General features: G+C 35.2%; 1 protein-coding gene across 2 annotated transcripts; it reads left to right on the top strand.

Moving 5' to 3' along the window:
• The first annotated feature begins 252 nt into the window (after nt 1–252).
• On the top strand, nt 253–19,653 carry LOC131165968 (GCN5-related N-acetyltransferase 3, chloroplastic). 2 transcript variants are annotated; one of them, XM_058124159.1, is made up of 4 exons: nt 253–900; nt 13,630–13,688; nt 14,154–14,210; nt 19,137–19,653. In XM_058124159.1, exons 1-4 carry the CDS (start codon nt 442–444, stop codon nt 19,243–19,245), a joined length of 684 nt encoding a protein of 227 aa, XP_057980142.1. In that variant the 5' UTR covers nt 253–441; the 3' UTR covers nt 19,246–19,653. The 2 variants fall into 2 exon arrangements, 1 of the variants encoding a protein (XP_057980142.1); XR_009139696.1 differs by lacking the exon at nt 19,137–19,653 and adding an exon at nt 13,808–13,914 and having other exon boundaries at nt 271–900; nt 14,154–14,194.
• The last annotated feature ends 1,120 nt before the right edge of the window (nt 19,654–20,773 follow it).

The raw sequence follows: 20,773 nt of genomic DNA, 5'->3' as shown, positions 1-20,773 counted from the left end.
TCTTTGGTAAGGAGTTTTTTCTCAATTTAAAATTTTTTTAAAAGAAATATATTAAATAATATTTTTTTTAGAAAAATAATTCTTGAAGTGACACATGACAAATTTTATTACTTGAAGTAGTGAGATTAGTCATTTCAAGAAATATTTTTTTAAAAAATATATTATTTAATATATTTTTAAAAGAAAAAAAAATTGAGAAAACACTCATAAGCGTTGTGCTGAATATAAATGATTTTCCTTTGTAGAAGGGATACGCTGGGCAAAATTCAATCAGTGCTGCCACGTGGATCCGAGTCATAACGGCCCGTGTTGCATTAGCACGACTGCTGGCAGAAACACCTTCCCCAGTGCCTGGGTTGAAGATAAGGGGGATAATAATTCTGACTTTGGTCGACGGCTGTGAAGCGTCCTCGCCAGTCACGCAGAGGGAGGCAGGGAGGGATGGTGTTTGCGCCCATACACCAGTGTTGCTGTCCATCGAATTCAAGGTGTTTGAAATTACCAGTGGCGGCAGTCTCAAAGGAGGAGGGGAGGAGAGTGTTGCGACGACGACGACCTCCGCATGTACATATATCCACAAACCCATCTCACGTGAGCCCTACAGAGCTCAGAGATCTTTTCAGCTGTTGCAACCTCTCGTGCCATCGATTCCCAAATCTGGACGCCGACGGCCGCGTTGAACCCCTCGACCTTCAGAAGCTTCGCATCGCTCTCTCCCACAGCACTGTTGTCGTCTCTGTTTTCTGCAAACCCCAAGGACTTAAACCTCCTCCTTCTTCTGATTTTTTGGATGCGCTGAGGGACACACTGATGCCAGTCACACCATTCAACGGCCAGCTGGTGGGCTTTGGGCGAGCCGTTTCCGATAATGGGTTGACTGCTTCCATCTACGACGTCATGGTGAGTGAATACGTTTTTCGCTTTGTTGTCTGGATTCTTATTCATTTTCCGCTTCTTAATTTGGACAAATGAAGCCGTTGAAATTTAAGGGCAGCTACTGCTCTTTCTTTCTCACGCCGTCAAGCGATGGATTCTTCCTGACAGGGTGAATTGGGGGCATGAAATGCACTTGCTTCATTGCGATGGGCACCATTTTCAGCAAGGATCCCCTTTCAAGTTCAACGGTGGATTTGATGTGTCTCTTATAGATTGGTTTGAACGCAGCAACGGATTTGATGTGACTCTTATATGATAATTTGGACGCTGCAAGATCTTCTTAGTTTTGTTATCCCAGAGAGAGATAGAGGAAAATTCTGCCCGAGTTAGTTTCTCAAGACTTAGAGGAAAGTTCTGCGCGATTGAGAGGAAAATTATGCCCTATTTAGATATTCTCTACAGTATTAAAAAATTATTTAAACATAATATTTGAACAAATATTCTTAGGAAGGTCATTCTCCTTCTATTTACATTCTTTCTTTCTTAATAATAACTCCTCTTTTCTATCAAACAAATATTTGAAGTGGTAAACTCCCCAAATAACTAATTCTTGTTACATGCAAGCGACTAGTGGGTCACACCAAGTAGTCTATCTTTGCTGCCCTGGAGTCAAGTCCAGATAGGACGCTCAATCCTCATCTTGCAGGATTTTTGTGATCTGGGAGTGCTGTGTTTAGGGGCGAGAAGGTTTTAAAGGGATGAGAAAATTGAAGTTTGTTAAAAATAAGTTGAAGGATTGGAATAAACATGTGTTTAGGAATATCGAAGACGAGAAAAGTAATATTTTTTCACAAATTATTGGGTTGGATAGGTTGGAGGAGTGTGACTTGTTAAGGGAGAAAGAGTTAGAAGGGTTCATCTTTATAATGAGTTTGAAGGTACTTTTGATGAGGGAATTGAGTTAGCGTTAGAAATTGATGGTTAGTTGGATAAAAATGGGGATTGTAATTCTAGGTTGTTTCATTGGGTGGCTAATGGGAGGAAGAGAAAAAGTCCCATCAAAGAGTTAGAGGTGTGGACTCGGTGATAGTTTTGAGGGATCACAAATCGATTGGGATGAGGTTACAGATTTTTATGAGATGTTGTATACTGATGAGTGTAAGAAAAGCTTGATGGTTGTATATTGAGGAGTGTAAGAATAGCTTGATGGTTGAGGGGCTTAATTTCAGGCTCAATGGGGAGGGGACTGTTGATTGGTTAGAGAGGCATCTTTATTTGGAGGAAGTTAGGAGAGTTGTGTTTGACATGGATAGGGATAAAGCACTAGGTCCAAATGGTTTTACGATGGTATTTGTCCTAGATAGTTGGGAATTGTGGCAAGATGATATCATGGGATTTTTTTGGTGTGTTTGATTGTAGTGGGCTGGTGGGAAAGAGTATTAACTCAACTTTGATTGCTCTTGTCCCTATAAAGGAAAATTCTAGGAGGTTGAAGGATTTTAGGCCAATTAGTCTAATGACCAGTGTTTGCAAGGTTTTAGCTGAGGTTCTATGGAGAAGACTCAAGGAGGTGTTGAGTGATATGGTGATGATGGCCCAATATGCTTTTCTTAAAGATGTTCTTAGATACAATTATGGTAGATAATGAGGTGGTTGAGGATTCGAGGAGGTGTAAAAAGGACATGATTTTTAATTGGCCTTTGACAAAGCCTATGATATGGTAAATTTGGGTTTCCTTGATAAGGTGATGCTAAAGAAGGGGTTTAGGACAATGTGGTGAAATTGGATAAGAGGGTGCCTTAGCTTTACTAGTATATCTGTCATTTTTAATCAACCTAGGAATTGGTTTGGGGTTTATCAAGGGCCAAAGAAAAGGGGATCTGTTTTCCTCTTTTTCTGCTTGCTTTGCTAGTTGATGGCTGGAGTAGGATGGTTCTTCATGCTTAGGATCTTAGGGTGATTAGGGGTCTTTTGAATGGGATGTAGGAGGTGGTTGTGTCTCATTGTTAGTGTTTGGACAATACTTTCTTCCCGGTGAATAGTGTTGAGAAATTCCCACTCCACAAAGTCAATATTTTAAAAAAATTTTTAAAAAAATTTTGGTTGAAGATAAATTGTCCAAGAGTGGTTTGGGAACTTGATTATTAGGGAGCTAGAGGGTTTTGGGTCTCTAGCTAGTTGCAACTCTTTAGCTTGGCCTTTATTGTATCTTGGTCTTCTTTACGATTCGATTCATTTATGAATAAGAGAGTAGATATCTTGGAAAATTGTCCATGTGAAATAAGTTGGGAAAAAAAGAAAAATAAAAACTCAAACGTGTATTTCACCTGTGTAACACAAATGATCTTTGTACACACAGCCCGTACCAAGCCTGGATATTGGAGTAGGGGTTGTGTTAAGTAGCTGATAGCCAACGTAAAACTTTGTTAGATCTTATTATCATGAATTCTTACCAAATTGACCTAGGTCAAGGGAATAGTCTGGGTCAGTATAGAAGGGAGAGGGCTAATAAGTTAGCACAAGAAACTAATATTAGATTAGCAACTTGGAAATATAGGGAGTCTTACAGAGGTAAAAGTATGGAAATAGTGGAAATAATGTTTAGAAGGAAAATTAACTTAATTTGTCTCTAGGAGATGAAATGAGTAGGAGACAGTTAGACATTCATAGGAGTTGATTTGAATGGACACATTGGCAAGGATAATATAGGCTATGAGAGGATACATGGAGGCCATGGATATGGAGATAAAAATGAGGCCGGTGATACAATCTTAGATTTCGCCATGTCTTACAATTTGATTGTATTGAATACTTGCTTTATAAAAAGAAAAGAACACAACTTTCAAGAGTGGGCATAATAAAAGCGAAATAAATCTTATCTTAACTAGGAATGGGGATTGTCTATCTTGTAAGAATTGTGAAGTTATCTCAATTGAAAGTTTGGTTACACAATATAGAGTCCTAGTATTAGATATACATATTAAAAAATGGAAGAGAAAGAGTAACATAAATCAACACAAGAAGACTAGATGGTGGAACTTGAAGGGAGATAATATAGTAAAATTCAAAGATAAAATGATCAAATACTATGATTGGACAGTAGGGGGTAAGGTAGATGCAAATATTTTTTGGAATAAAATGGCTAATTCTATCTTAAGGATAGCAAAAGAGATTTTAGGCGAGTCCAAAGGAAGAACTAAAAGCAGTTAAGACAAAAAGAAATTGGTATAAAATATGACAAAATTTTAGAAATATAGAAAACTTTGAAAAATATAAAGAGGCAAGAAAAAAAATGCAAAAAATACAATTAGTGAAGCTAAACATAGAGCTTATGATACTTTATACACAAGACTAGATACAGAAGAAGGTAAAAAGACATTTATAAAATTGTTGGAGCTAGAGAAAGAAAATGCAAAGATTTAGGTGATGTAAAATGTATAAAAACAAGAATGATAATGTCTTAATTAGAGAAGAAGACATAAAAGAGAGGTGGAAAAAAAAAAAAAAAAAAAAAAAAATTTGATAGTTGTTTAATGAAAACCAAAATGAAAGATTGAACTTGGAGGTGACAAATGAGGAGAGACTAAAAATAGGATATTTATTCACAAAATTAAAGTCCTTGAAGTTAAGATGACATTAATGAAGATGAAAAATGGGAAATTTATAGGACTAGATAAAATACCAATTGAAATTTGGAAATGTTTAAGGGAGAAGAGAGGAAAAGTACTTTAATACTCTTATACGAAAAAAAAAAAAGGCAATATTTAAAACTGTATGAACTATCGTGGAATTAAGATTATGAGTCATACAGTGAAACTATGGGAAAGGGTAATCGAAGATAAAGTAAAACTAGAAATGAGGATTTTAGAAAACAATTTGGTTTTATGTCTAGGAGATCAACAACAGAAGCTATTTATATTTTAATAAGTTTAATGTAAAAGTTTAGGAAAAAGAAGTGGACTTGCGTATGGTTTTTATTGACCTAGAGAAAGCATATGATAAAATACCTAGAAAAGTTCTTTGGTAGGCCTTAGAAAAGAAGGGTGTATGTAGTAGATATCACCGGGGTCATTAAGGATATGCATGATAGAATAATGATTAGCATTAGGACTATAGGAGGGGAATCTCGAGATTTTCCAATCACAACATGTTTACTTATAGTGATTGATAAACTTAGTAGGAATATCCAAAATGAGATCCCTTGGTGTATGTTGTTTGCAAATGATATCATATTGATTGATGATAGTAGAAGGGGAGTGGAATCTAGGTAAGAACTTTGGAGAGTCACATTAAGTCTAAAGGGTTTAGGATCAGTAGGAATAAGACAGAATATATGAAATGTAATTTCAATAATGTCAAGAGTAGCAGTGGGTGGAAGATTAAACTTGATAATCAAAAGATTAATAGCACTAATAGATTTAGATATCTTGGATCTATTATGCAAGTGGAAGAGGAAATTGACTCGAATATTGAGAGAAGCTATTTGATAGGTCAATTCATATATTAATATTTATGCATGTTCCACTAATGTTGAGTTTGCAAGCAATGGGACCAAACTCGTCCTTTATCATCATTATTTTGTTTATTTCCCTATCTAGCCAGGTTGGGTCTAGGTTTAGTTTGATTTGAATTGGGTCAGTTTAGTTTGATTGACTAGTTCATTTGGTTTTTTTTTAATTGGTTGTAACCTTTTTGTTCTAGATCTTTTAGATGCCTCTTTCGTTATGGTGAAAACTAGGTGTTAAAGTAATTATTTAAGTTGCATTGAGACAATGACAAGGTAGAGGAAGGGCTGTGGTTCATCTTCTGTAGAGGATGGCAGAGGAGTGGTGATGCAGGATGGGTAGTGAGTATTTGGATGGTTCACTTTTAACCCAATTTGGTGGCCAATTTTAAAGAATAGCATCAAGAGATTGTTGGGTCATAAACACAATTGTGCTTAGTTAATGAGTAATTTCTTGTGTGTGTTTTTTTAATTTGCTTGTAGCAAGGATTATGTGTTTTGGGGGTTTGTTTGTAATATTTGTGCATTTTAGAGTTTTGCGATTTTACGTATCTTTAGGGGTATATGTGTAATTTCCAGTATTTTAGGCTTTCTTTTATATAGTTTGTGAAAGGGATGTAAGAGGTGGTTATTGCTATATTTCTAGTGATAATTGGACATGTGTTCTTCCCCCCAATTATACCCGCTTCTTCCTCCTCTTTTTCCTTCTTCCTTCTTCCTTCTTCTTGCTCTTCCCCCTCTCTCTCCTCTATTTCTTCTAATGTCTCTCTAGGCTGCAATTTCTTGATGTTGTTTTGCATCATTTGAAATCAAAGCCCAAATTCAATCGTCATTCTTCCATTTTAATCCCTCATTTTCCCCTCTCATTCGTTTGGCGCCTTCTTGACCAACTCCAACTCTTTATTTTCCTTCTACAACAATCAATCCTCTAGAAACCTTGATCCTTCTTTTCCTTATTTCTTTCTCTTCTCTTGGTTTCTCTTCCTCAATTCTATCTCTACATCTATTTTTATAGTTGCCCTTAAACCCAAAGAAATTTCCTTGTACTGTTCTTCACACATGAAAAACACAGAACAATGTCCTGGCACTGTTCATTGCCAAGAAAAAAAAAAAAAAAACTGAAAGAACAACAGCTGCCATTAAATTTTGAACACCATTTCCAACTGTCATTTCACAACGCCACAACTACCATTCAAAACAAAAGCTTCCGAATAGCCCTGCCCCAAGTTTTTCCTCTGTCTGACGTAGCTTTTAGAATCTGACAATTCATAATTTGGTTTATACAGTTAGTAACAATTCCACACCAAATAAATTCGAACCTTACTAGGGAATCAAAAAAGAACCAAATCATTGCTGAATTTATTGATTCACCTCATAAATCTAATGAATCAATTTGAATCCATCAATTCACATGATTCTAGACCTATTATATTTTGACAGGTCTAACTAGTTGAAAAGCCCAAAAACTACATTTCTTTTTCTTATTAGTTTTATTTTTACACGATTTAACTTCCATTCCTTGTCTATATAGTCAAAATAGAATTTAGTTTTGTTGCTTTCAAAAATTATTCTTCGCTCTTGGAGGAGTATAGTGCTCTGCATTGAGAAGGGGCAAAGCACTCATTGGCTAAGGTGGTCTCATGTTTTTTGTTGGGTTATTAAGATTCAAAAGTTGGTTTAAAAAAAAAAAAAAAATAGTTTGCTCATTTATTATCAATTTTTAAGTTAATTGTTTTTTTTTTTTGGTTGTAAATTAGAGAAAGAATATTCATAAAATAAGATTTAAAAAAAATAAAATTGATAAGCACTAGAAGTTCAATTTTTTTTATTTATTATTTTTGCATGATTCCTTCCCTTAAACAACATAAAGTTCATTTTTTTTATTAATTTTTCTTGTTTCATTCCCTCATATTGTTTAAGGAAAGCATGCACATGAAAGTATGCTTTTTTTTTTATTGTCAAAATATAAATTTATTTTACTATTTTTCTTGGTGTTCATATATCAATGTATGCATGTCAAATGTAATTGATTTTATAGATCAGTACCAAATCTTATGATTTGATTCTTGATTCTTGATTCCTGAAATTGGAATTTTAATTCACAATTCTAATCTCAATTTGACAATTATGTCATCCCCCAAGCCATGTGTCTCCACATGTTGGAGAGGTTGAATCCCTAAGTTGGATTATTTCTACACACCAGCACCACCATTGCAATTAGTGCCTTCTGATCTACCTTCATTCATTGCTGAAAAGTCACCATCGGTGGCACTTGTGCTACATGCATTGATGACATGTGTGGAAAACTTCCACAAATTCCTATAACTTCCAGATTCACGGGAAATTTGTTCCAGCAATGACATTTTGGGTTCCCCATCCCCCCCTCCCCTGATATTTTGATCTGCAGCGTGATTTTTTTGATTTTTGTCATGTATTTTGTAAGGAAGTGCTAATTTGATACGAAAAGCTAGAAATTGTCATCGCCGTCATCAAGCATTGGATTTCGTTACTGCATTTTGCAAACTTTCTTAGTGAAATCATTTATGTCTACATGATACTCAATATTAGAGGTGAATTGAAGATAGTCTTGTGAAATTGGGGGAAATGTTAGTGTTTTGCATAAATAAACTGATTGTTGGCGATTGTGTTAAGGGTCTCTCATGATAAATAATTGCAGCATATAATTAATATATATATATATATATATATATATATATCTGTGTGTATGTGTGTGTGCGTGCGCGCGCGCCCGCGCGTGTAATGGCAGCATGGTGACTAATGTTGAGTTGTTTATAAGGTGGAGTTATTGTCTAGCAGGGTACAAAACTTGGAGACTATTATGAATGCTTTGAATAGGCTAAAAACTGAAGTTGCAACCTTGGGTGAGGTCCATTGATTTTCCTACCAAACAGGAAATTGGTATACTATTGTCCCTACATTCAAGTTGTGAAAGATGAAATATAATTTGAGTAAGGGAATTAAATTAGAAGCCTCAGATTTTAATGGTGATGGTTCTCGTGATGAATTGGTTGGATGTATTCTTTGGAGTACTATTTCTGATGCTATGATGTGAATGATGCTAGAAAGTTGTATTTGGCTGAATCAACATTGAAGGGCACTGGTCTAATTTGGTGGATCAAACAACAGGAGACCTTTAGAAGAAGGAGATTTGGTGAGTTTACAACTGGGGATGAGATAAAGCAAGCCTTGCAAGAGCAATTTGTACCTTCTGAATTACAACAAGTAGTGTGTTCATCTGCAACTCTTTTATTTGTAGCAAAAGAAAAGAAAGAAACAGAGTACACTAGTAGGTAGTATCATTTGGTTATTCATGCCAACATATAATGGAATGAGGATGTGATGATTGTGGATTAAATAACATGAGATCTTTAGGAGAAGGAGATTTAATGAGTTTACAACATGGGATGAGATAAAGCAAGCCATGCAAGAGCAATTTGTACCTTCCAATTACAAGTAGTGTGTTCATCTGCAACTATTTGATTTGAAGTAAGAAGAAAAGAAAATGTCAGAATACACTAGTAAGTAGTATCATTTGGCAATTTGTGCTAATATAGAATGGAAAAGGATGTGATCAATGCTTTGTACAGGAAATGATTGAAACTAACTATGCTTTATACAAGAAAGGGTTGAAGCCAACTATTGTCTCCAAGCTTGCTGCATGTTATCTCATCACAGTTGGTGATGCAATATAGGTGGCCACTCAAATCAAGGAGGATATGCAACATAATCCTCCTAGTGCTACATCAACCTTTAGGCTTGATAAGAGTACTAGAGGAGTTGTGTGAGGGACCAATTTCAAAAAAATATGGGCAAGGGATTGTTGGGTCCTAAACATAAACATGCTTTGTTATTTGGTAGTTTATTATGTGCATGTAGTTTGCTTGTAGCAGGATTATGTGTTTTTTGGGGGTTTTTTCGTAATATTTGTGTACATTTTAGGGGTTTGCAATTTCTTGTATCCTTAGGGATATATGTGTAATTTCTTGTATTTTAGGATTCTTATAAATAGTGTATGAAAGCCATGTAAGAGGTGCTTATTGTTATATTTGAATTGAGAATTCGATGTGTTCTTTCCCCCAATCGTATCCTCTTCTTCATCCTCTTCATCTTCTTTCTACCCTCATATTATTCTTCCTCTCCCCTTCTCTCTTCTATTTTTCCCAATTTCTCTCTAGGCTATAATTTCTAGATGTCGTTGTGCATCAAGGGGATTTGTTTCAGCTTCCCTGATGACCTATGAGAACCACCAATGTTGAAAAATCGACAACAAGAAGGAGAAGGAATTGATGGTTGATGCTTGATATGATGTGTTTTGTCAACCAGACCCATGATTAAAAGTTGACGGCAACGAGCTACTACTAATTGATGACAAATACTTTGATTTGTTCAAGGCTTCAGTCCAATCGAATCTCAACAACGGGTTTGAATCCAATGTGGGTTGGGGTTGGCTCACTTGGGGCCTTGAGGGAATTGTTGTTATGCAATTTTTTTTTGTTTGTACTATTACTAATCAAGGCAGAAGGTTGGAGGGGATTGAATTTCTACAAGAGTTCTTTTACATTATGTTTTGGTGGTGAACAAAACTTTGGATAGTGATGAGTAAGGATAGATTCGCTAATTGGGGTGGGTTGCTTGATGCAAATGGTGGAGGTGACGGTGGTGAATGATGATTTAAGTTGAAAGCGCAACCCAACAAGTCAATTGAAAATTTACAGATAATTTTTTCAAACATGAACAGCAATGGCAATTTGAGTTAAAATCGTAAACCTTGTAAAAACATTGACGACTGTGTCGGATCAAAGTATGTTACCATTTGATGTAGGAATGTCCAAACAAGTTTAATTCTTAATTGAACTTTGAATCAAACTAATAAATAGGGGTCTTATTTAAACTTACAGTATATAGGCGATAAGTAAATTATTTTTAGGAACCTTGTAAAACTAAAGGATTAAATTTTTTTTTTTTTAATAATAAAAGAAGGTATATTAGATAGAGAAAGAGAAATTGCAATGAAAGAGGACAAGAAGTCTACCACATAAAAATAAAATAAAATAAAATGGAAAAAATAAAAAAAAATATAAATGAAAATTAATGATTAAACAAGGACCCCCTCTTCAATCCTTTTCCTTCATAATTGACCAAACACTTCAAGTTAGCTAACAACACCCTTTGACCTTTTTTAGTTCTATTTTTACACCCATCAAAATGCACTTCATTTTCCTCAGGATCACAAAATTTTAAATCCAATTTATCCATGAGATCTTGAACTTCTAAATCCTTCCTTGAAATCTCCTCCACTGGTTATGGTAAAACATTGTCCTTGAGCTGCATCTCATTAGCCAAATCATCGTTTATAAATATAGAGACCTCTTCCAATCCTTCCAAAGGGAATGGATGCATATATGATAAATCCCCTAAAAAACGTCACTGGAATAAAAAATCCACATAGTTCCCTAGTTTCATCCAATGGTAAACACCCGCCTCAATCAAACGTACTCAGAACATCGCTTTCATTATCTGATAAATCCCCCCATTTCATTACTTCTTTTCCTTTGCTAATCCTATCACAAGAATTTCCTGTCTTTTTCTTTGCATTTATGTCTTCCACAATACCTAACTCTCCTTCTAAATTCCTCTTTAAAATCTTTGGCACAGCCTCACCAATGCCCTTTCTCTTATCTTCAAACAATTTTTTCATTTCCGCACCCGTCTGCACAAACTTCTGTCAAGTGTAAACTTTGGGTTCCTTAGATCCCTTTGCCTTAATGTCTGAGGCGTCAGATAGCCTACCCAAAACACCATCACCTTTATAAACCTTTGCTGCAGCATCCTCTTGCCTCTTTGCAAAATCAGAATCTTCAACCACTTCAACACTTTTAGTTATTTCCTTATTGCCATCAAGAAACTTTTCCAAAATCAAGCTGCTGGTTTCCTGTAATTGCTCCACGATATGATCTATTCCACTTGAATCTTGGGGAACTTGAGAGAGATTTTGGCCTTCGTTTACAGATAGGTGACAATCCTTCTTCCCTATATTCTCCACCCGTGTATTGGGGCTTGAAAATTGGGAATCTTGGGTCTGCCCATTATGATTGGCCCAAATCCTCCTTTCTCTTAGGCTGGCTATCCAAAATTGGGCCCTGAAAATCTTTAGTCTGCCCCTTATGAATGGCCCAATTTTCCTTTTCCTTAAACTGGCTATCTGAAATAGGACCCTGCAAATTATGGGTCTGTTCGCTTAATAAGCCCCATTTTATATAAAAATGAGGCTGATCCTTCTTCCATTAACTTGCCCAGGTCCAATACAATAATCAATCAGGCCAACCCAGATTTTTATCTTCCTTTTCCCCTACCGTAACCCTAGCTGCCTCAGCTGGAGCTGCAGCATCATCCAAAACTCTAGCTGCCGTTGCAGCATCAAGCATGCCCGACTGCCTGAGCAATACAAACATGCGCCTTAGGCTGGAAATCTTCTAGTTTCGGCTCCCCTGCAATCTTTGACTTGAGCTAGCCCCACATCGAATGCACATGTCATCCATCCGTTCACAGCATCCTGCTTTCCTTGTTGAAACTTGCTTTCATAGCCTTCTCCTTCTCCTGCCTTCCTTTCATCACCACTTGCTCCATGATCTGGGTTTTGAAGGCCTACCCGCACCTGTGCCTTGCAATTGAAACCAAAACTCTTTGGCTAATTTTAAGAACTTGCTCGCAAAGTTTGTACCAACTACCAACTACCAACCACCCTGTTTTGCTCCACTAGGGATAAACACACAGAACATCTTACCATTCCAATCCAATCCTAACTCCAAAAACTTCCCCATTCAGACCTTTTGAGAGCGCCTAACCAACTAAACAAAATCTGGAAGACCATTGGCAAACCAGAGAACTGCCTCTTTCGTAAGTTCAATCCATCTATTCTGAGCAGGATTTTTCTCAAGCATGAACAGAACCTGAATATCTCTCCCCTTGTCCAAACTCAAATCGAAGGTGATCGTGAACTTTGACTTCACCTGCTACATTCAAAGCCATAGGGAGATATGAGAGAGAGAGAGAGAGAGAGAGAGAGAGAGAGAGGGGAAGTTGTCTTGCATGAGAAAGGAACGACATAGCTAGGAACCTTGACATCACCTGCTACATTTGAAGCCATAGGGAAATTTGAGAGGGAGAGGGGAAAATTTCTTAAATAAATAAACTGAAATTTGTAGCAAGATGATCCTAAAAAAAAATACCATATATAGTAAAATGAAAATAAAGTTGAATATTCTCCATGTTGACTACATTGGTGGGTTTGTCTTTATACCTTAGATGTTTGCTTTCTTCAGAATTTTTAGGGTTTTGTTGGTGCTAAAGAGGGTAATTTTTTTTTGCAAGTATGCTACTTTTGTAGTTGTGTGATATTTGGTTGGAGTGTGATTCTCAAGTAATGGTGCGCTAAAGGTGTTTTCAAAGTAGTGCTTTTGGCGAATATGCTGAAGGATTGGTGAGCCTTGTTCATTAATGCTTCCTTTTGCTTTTTTTCCCCGGAATTTGGCTGATTTAGGAGGACCTTTTGTATCTTTTTTGTTCCTTCTGGAATAAATTTATTTGTTTGTCCCAACAAAAAGTTAAATGCTTTTGCAACTTTTTTTGTGCATTGGTGAGTTTCATTGTCATTGACTTCAGTTATTAACACCTGCTTGTCAAGCATAATTGGGCAAACTATCAATGAGGTTACATTTGGTTCACAGAATATCTATTCCTATGAATAGGATGGAATACAATGAGAAAGTAATAAAAATTTTATTGGGATGTAGTTATTTTAAAAATGTCACTTACACAAAGTTTGTGTTATTCCATTCAACAAGGGATAAAATGAGAATAGACATTCCCATGGTGAACTTTGAGAATAGCCATTTCTTCTATTCCATGTTATGGATTTAAAAAAAATTCGTATTTTTATTTTCTTTATGGTGATAACATAGATATATTTATATATTGGTGTAAGCTCTCAAATCCTTCTATTATAATGCTTTATCCTAGGGATAGACATCCCATGAACCAAATGGAACTGAATATGTGGGTATCTCTTGGATGTCAAATGGATCATGTTTTTGCGTTAATAATTATTTTGTATTCCTTTATTTTGTTGTACTGAGCTTAAATTATTCCTCTTGGATATTCAACTACCTTATTTAAAATAGATATTTGACATGCATATATTTGTATAATTTTGTATCAGTGTCTCCCAGGTTGACCCTTCATTACGGAAAGTGGGAATTGGCAGAAAAATTGTTAGAAGAATTATAAGGTGTGCCATCTGCCTCTGCTCATTTTGAAACATATTTTTTATTGAACTTGTTTGATGTTTATAAAGGGTCTCTAGTGCGCCAAATTGTGAAGTAATCTTAAGCGCTCTTTCCATTGCAGTGGACATCGTCTGTTGAAGTTCTGACTTTGCAGTTTGTGTCTGTAATGTTAATAATCAAGAGTGATCAGCACACAAACCATTTGCTCTTTGTAGTCTAGATTATATGGTAAAAATATTAAATAAATTGATTGTATTTCAACCTTTATGCTTTTTACAGGATTTGAATAATTGGTGTTTTGATCCACCCTTGCCTTATGGTGAATACCAAAATAATTTGTAATTTTCTGTTTTTCATTTTTGTTGTAGTTTTGGTGATCCATGTACTGGTAATCATCCCATTGAGACTGTTATTGTCTAAATATATGCTTTGATATCTCATAGTCTTCCATTTTCCCTTCCTTACAGAATGCTCACAAGTAAAGGAGTTTATGACATAGCAGCTCTTTGCTCAAAAGAAGAGAGGTAAATTTGCTGTAACAGTTTGGGACTAGTGTTTGGATCTCAATTGAATGCTTTGCTCAAATTCTATCTGATTTTTCCTTCCTAAATACTTTATTTAAATTATGAAATACTGTATTAACATGTAAGTATTCTCTTCAGCTAGGGGCATCCATGAAGTGAGCAAATTTCTTTATAGGCCACATTCCTAGAACAATATCTCATATTTCTTCTTCATGCATTTCAATTAAGCTCCTTTATTATCTTAACCAATGAACAAGTCTTGGCCATCATGTCAAATTTTCTTTCATTCTCCCTCTCAATGCTATGTTAAAAGATCCAATATAGCCTACTATCATTTTCAACTAAGTATGACCTCCAATTTCCAATTCCTCATATTTACCAATTCATTCCCCCACAAATTATTGCAAAGGTTATTCACTATTGATCTTCATTTTGGTTGTCATAGGGTCTAAGTTCTCCCAACACTCCTTCGCACTTTGATGACACCAAGTCTCACTTGGTTAAGCCAATGACACACAATCAAATTCATTGGTTCAGTCTTGCTGGTGTGTAACAAGAGAATGACATACACAAAGCAACAATATTACATGAGCTAAACATCCCAACCTTATTCAAAGACAAGGATTACACACTCATAACATGTGCATAAACACCATGCATGAATTCCTGCTATGGTTTTATGCATCCATGTCATATTTGTACTGTTGACACCCCCAATTGTCTAGGGTCAGCAGTTGACAACCCCAATTACCTAGTGATGTAGGAAAAGAAGTAAGGCCTTGGGAAGATCCTTGTTGGAGAATACTTTAAGAAGAATTAGATTGAGAATCATTGGGTTTAGTTAGTAGTCTATTATGTGTTTAGTAGTACAGGATTATGTGTATTTGGGGTTGGTTTGTAAAATTTGTGTAATGTAGGGGTTTGTAATTCATGTTGTTTTAGGGATATATGTGTATTTTCATGTGTAGGGGCTTTCTTATAAATAGCGTGTGAAAGCCATGTTTTAGAAAGTTAGTTGTCGATGAATTTGAATTGAATTGAATGTGAGTTCCCCCCTCGTACCTCCTCTCTCATCCCTTCCCCTTCCTTCTAATTTCTCCTTCCATGGCTGCAGAATGTTGCCCCTGCATCCACCTAGGTTGTGCTAGACACAGTCAGCATTTGCCAACAAGGGATAGCTAACTATGTTTACAATTATGTTGCTAGAAATATTATCATATGACAACCCACGAGCTATCCCTTTAGACAAGCCTTCATGTCATCCCCTTCAAGGGAAACTGTCAAATAACCGCCTTGTCTGGTTAACATGTCAACACTGCAGCATTTGTCGTTGGTATTGTACACAGCCTGCAGGTTACCCTGTTACTGCCTTGCATGGTTTCCTCTTAACCATGACTTATCCTATGCACAAGCAAGTACCATATGTCAATGAGGTACTTGACATATACCCAAGTTAACCATCCGACCATGTCAACCAACCAGTCACTGCAGCAACCTTGTTAAAGAACACAGCCCGAACCATGTTGAGCAGACAACTTAGCATCTATGTGCTCCTTCGTTAGCAACGTGGATTGTCAATTCACAGAATGTCAAGATAACTCAAAACAGACCATCTTGTTCTATTGTTTTGGCACATGAGTTGACAACACCACATGCATTGACAATGTCTAGGTAATCAAAGGGTCCGACAGTTATCATAGTGAACTAATGATATACAACTATAGCAAATTCCATTCAAAGTGAAAGTCCCCAAAAACGTATATACAAAATATATGTACGTACATGAAATTGAAAAAGAGGGGGTGAGATCAACTTATACCTAGTATAAAACTCGTCATTCCATTGCTCAAGGATTTTATTGAAGTGCAATGTTACAATATTTTTGTTCCTAAATTCCTCTACTGTATTGGATTTACCTTGTAATTGATAGGAGAGAAAGAGAGAACAAGAGAAAGTAGGCTGCAAGTTTTGTCTCATTTGGTATGGTGGAAAATTTAAGTGGGAAGGATGTGGGGGAAAGAAAAACTTAAAAGATAGCATTGTTGATGTAAATAGAGTAGGGGATAGAATTATAAAAATCAAGATGGTATTAAGACGAGATAATAAATATCATTAGTGCTTATGCTCCTCAAGTCGGTTTAGTAGAAAATCTTAAGAGACAATTTTGGGAAGATATGGATAGTATTATACAAGGCATACCACAGACTGAGAAAATATTAATAGGAGGAGATCTGAATGGACACGATGGAAGGGATAATAAAAATTATGAGAGGATACATAGAGGATATGGATATAGAGAAAAAAAATGAGTTTGGGGAGATGGTCTTAGATTTCGTTATGTCATATGATTTTAGTATAATGAATACTTGCTTTAAGAAGAGAGAAAAATACTTAATAACCTTTAAAAGTGGACAAAATAGAAGTCAAATAGATTTTTTTTTCTTTTTTTCAAATTAGGAGGGTAGATCGTTTATCATGCAAGGATTGTAAAGTTATTTTAGGTGAAAGTCTAACCACACAACATAGAGTCTTAGTGTTAGATATATGTATTAAAAAATAGAAGAAAAAGGATAAAGTAAACTAGTGTAAGAGAACTAGATGGTAGATCCTAAAAGGAGAAAATATAATAAAATTTAAAGACAAAATGATCAAAGATGGAGATTGGATTATAGAGGATGAGATAGATACAAATACTCATTGGAATAGATTAGCTAGTTCTATTAAAAAGATAGTAAAAAAGATTTCAGGTGAATCAAGAGGAAGATTCTCGAAATAGTAAAGAAAGTTGGCGGTAAGATAAAGATGTACAAAAAACCGTAAAGACAAAGAATTTAGTATAAAATGTGGCAAAAATGTAGAAACAGGGATAACTTTGAAAAGTATAAGGAGGCGAGAAAAGATGCAAAAAAAGTCCATTAGTGAAGCTAAATACAGATCATTTAATAGTTTGTATGATAGATTAGATACAAAAGAAGAGGAAAAAGATATATTTAAACTTGTTAAAACTAGAGAAAGGAAGAGTAAGGATTTAGGAAATGTAAAATGTATAAAAAGTGAGGATGATATTGTCTTGGTTAAGGACAAAGATTTTAAAGAAAGATGACGAAGTTACTTTAGTAAGTTGTTTAATGAAAACCAAATACAAGACTTAAACTTAGAATTGTCAAATGAGAAAAAAACTAAGCAAAATTAGAGTTAACAAAGTTAAGTTTGTACTAAAAAAAATGAAAAATGGGAAAGCTATGGGACCAAATAACATCCCAACTGAAGTTTGGAAATGCTTAGGTGATAACAGAATTATATGGTTAACTAATTTATTTAATGCAATTATTAAAACTAAGAAACTGCCAGATGAATAGAGGAAAAACACTTGAATACCTATATACAAAAATAAAGGAAATATTCAAAATTGTAATAGCTATCGTGGAGTAAAACTTATGAGTCATACGATGAAACTATGGGAAATGGTAGTTTAACAAAGATTAAGGTTAGAAACGAAAGTCTCAAAAAATCAATTTGGTTTTATGCCTGAGAGATCTACCACAGAAGCTATATATCTTTTTAAGAAAATTAATGGAAAAGTTTAGGAAAAAGAAGTGGGACTTGCATATGATATTTATTGACCTTGAGAAAGCATATGATAGGATACCTAGGGAAGTTTTATGGTGAGTTTTAGAAAAAAAAAAAGTGTATGTAGTGGGTATACTAATGTCATTAAGGATATGTACGATGGAATTAGACTAGTGTAAGGACTATCATGGAAAAATTAGAGAATTTCCAATCACCATAGGTGTACATTAAGGATCTGTTTTGAATCTTTATCTTTTTGCTTAGTGATGGACCAATTGACTAAGACTATTGAAAAGGAGTCCCATGGTGTATGTTGTTTGCAGATGATATTGTATTAATTGATGAAATTAGGGACGAAGTAGAGGCTGAGTTAGAATTATGGAGAGCAGCCTTGGAATCTAGAGGTTTTAGGATAAGTAGAAATAAGACTAAATATATGAAATGTAATTTTAGTAATGATAGGAGGAATATTGGAGACAAAGTTAAACTTAATGATGAAGAAATAAATAGCACTTGTAGATTTCAATACCTTGAATCTATTATGCAAGTTGAAGGAAAAATTGAAAATGATGTAATGCATAGAGTTAAAGCAGGTTGGGTAAAATGGAGAAGTGCTTCAATTATGCTCTGTTATCGTAAAATATTCTTAAAATTAAAAGGGAAGTTTTATAGGATAATTATAAGACCAGCTATGCTATATGGATCGGAATGTTGGGCGATGAAAAAATATAATATCTAAAAAGTAAAAATTGCCGAGATGAGAATGCTTAGATGGATGAATGGTATAACATTGAAAGATAAATTAAGGAATGAACATATTCGCGGTAAGTTAGGTGTCGCTCCTATAGAAGATAAGATAAGAGAGTGACAACTCAGATGATATGAACACTTGCAACATAGGCCACATAGTGCACTTGTGAGAAAGAGTGACTTAGTTACTGTGAAGGGTAGTAGAAGGGGTAGGCGTAGACCTAAAATAACTTGGGAGGAAATAGTGAGTAAGGATTTAATATCCTGAGTCTGTCAAAAGAAATAGCCCATGATCACATAAATTGGCGGAAGAAGAATTCATATAGCCGACTTTACCTAATGGGCCTTAAGGCTTGGTTTTCTATCCTACTAGTCACAGCCTCAGATATCTAGTTCAATCATTAGCATCAAATGGACAAATATTTGATTAGTGGAAATTCCTAACTATTAATTTAATGTTACTGGCTGACAGAATGGTTAATTTTTTGTAATTGACTTATCAAGTGGTTTGGCTTGTGATGATGATCATGAGTCCATGAAAAACTTTTGATCTACATTTCTGAACATGGAAAACTTAGTTGCTAATCATAAATGCTTATTCTTTAGGTTATTCTTCGAAGCATGTGGATTTGGAGATGACATCATAGGCAACTCCACAGCAATGATGTACAAAAGAGTAGCTTCAAGCTATCCCGACGACAGTTCAGCTTGTTAATGCATTGGTGGAAGCTGTTTGTTCCAAGCTTGTTGCAGTATCTTGCCTTGTTAAGGTCAAAATATCTGCAATTCATACACAAATGGCGCAGATAGTAGCAGGGAATGGACGTTTCTCTATTTATATTTTCCCTAGAGAGAGAGAGAGAAAAGAAAAACTGCATGTAAAATAAGACCTTGTGCATGCAGTAGATTCCACGTGACACTGGTCTTGGATCCTTCACATTCGCTTCATGTACTTTGCCCATCAAAACTGATGGTGCACAATCCCCTCTTAAATCAGCATCCTATGTACTTGAACTCAGTGGATTTTTTAGTAATTTATGTATTCAGTGGATTTTTTTGAATCAGGTGTAAGTTTGTGGAGTGAGTTACAATATATAAAAAATGGTTTTTGCATTGAGTTGAAGTCAGGGGAGTGATTTTTTATTATAGAAAACTTATTGGAGATGTTTTTGATTTGGAGAATTATTTAAATGAGATGTAGTATAAAGTTGTATTGAAATTAGTCTGAAATTTATGTTTTCAAGTACTGCTTTAGTTGATTTATAATTTTAACTGAGATTCATGTTTCGAAATACTACTTTAGTTGATTTATAATTTTAACCCTTATATCTTTTTCAAATTACCAATCAACTCGCATGATAAATATAGAAAAATCATTTGGTGTTGAAAATTTCCTAACTTTCAAATTTAATTTGATCTAATATCGCTTTTGAACAACTAGTTATATATTTGTGAACAAGAAGTGTGTGGGTTTATTTTTTGAAAATTTGGAGAGTCTAGAGATACAAACACGGGTTTAAATTTAACTTTTAAAGGATGTATTTAAATTTCGACCAAACACATGGTGTATTTTAAAACCCCAAATACACGAGTTTGAAATTACTTCCTAGTCCATGAACTTCAAGTCCAAATTCATATTATTGCCCCCTTTGCAAAATAATAATAATAATAATAATAATAATAATAATAATGAATCTCACTTTCATAATGGAGGGTTACATGGTTGGATTGTACTAGTGCGTTTTGAGGCCGGACGTCCATGTTCATGTATATTGGTGCACCCATGTTGTGGGTGTTTCTACGACCAATTATTTATTTTGGTTGTTGAGGTTTAGCAATTATTTATACATAGTTCTATCCACACCATTGCAATGGGACCAGTCTTAGTCAATTCTGTTGGGACCCACCTCATTTATTAATAAAGGAAGTAAGAATACTTGCTACAGCCAATTGGGATTGACTGGCTGCAATTCGGTGACCTCACATGAAAGATGACTTCTTTGTGGAGAAAGGGTATCCAAACCTGATGATGAAGATGAAAGAGAAGATGGCTACAATTTGTCAAAAGTGGTTACCGTTTGGTGCAGCAACTCCACCCACTTTTTGACAAAGAAGAAAAAGATGCTAATTTTTGGAGGAAATCTCCTCCTACAAAAGGGGTACTTCCCCTCTGTTGTGATGTACACAAAAAAACACAGATAGAGAGAGAGTGAAGATATAATTATTAGTGCACTGTGAGTGTG

The sequence above is a fragment of the Malania oleifera genome, chromosome 10 (genome assembly GCF_029873635.1).
Source record: "Malania oleifera isolate guangnan ecotype guangnan chromosome 10, ASM2987363v1, whole genome shotgun sequence".
Taxonomy (NCBI): Eukaryota; Viridiplantae; Streptophyta; class Magnoliopsida; order Santalales; family Ximeniaceae; genus Malania; species Malania oleifera.
The sequence above is the reverse complement of the archived record's forward strand: the minus strand, read 5'-3'. Positions and strand labels throughout refer to the sequence as shown.

What these genes read in the sequence shown, in the direction of transcription:
- LOC131165968 (XM_058124159.1), top strand. Translation starts at nt 442, where the DNA reads ATGGTGTTTGCGCCCATACACCAGTGTTGCTGTCCATCGAATTCAAGG. An exon ending in ATTGTTAGAAGAATTATAAG is followed by an intron (nt 13,689 to 14,153) that starts GTGTGCCATCTG and finishes CCTTCCTTACAG; the next exon opens with AATGCTCACAAGTAAAGGAG. An exon ending in CTTTGCTCAAAAGAAGAGAG is followed by an intron (nt 14,211 to 19,136) that starts GTAAATTTGCTG and finishes CTTATTCTTTAG; the next exon opens with GTTATTCTTCGAAGCATGTG.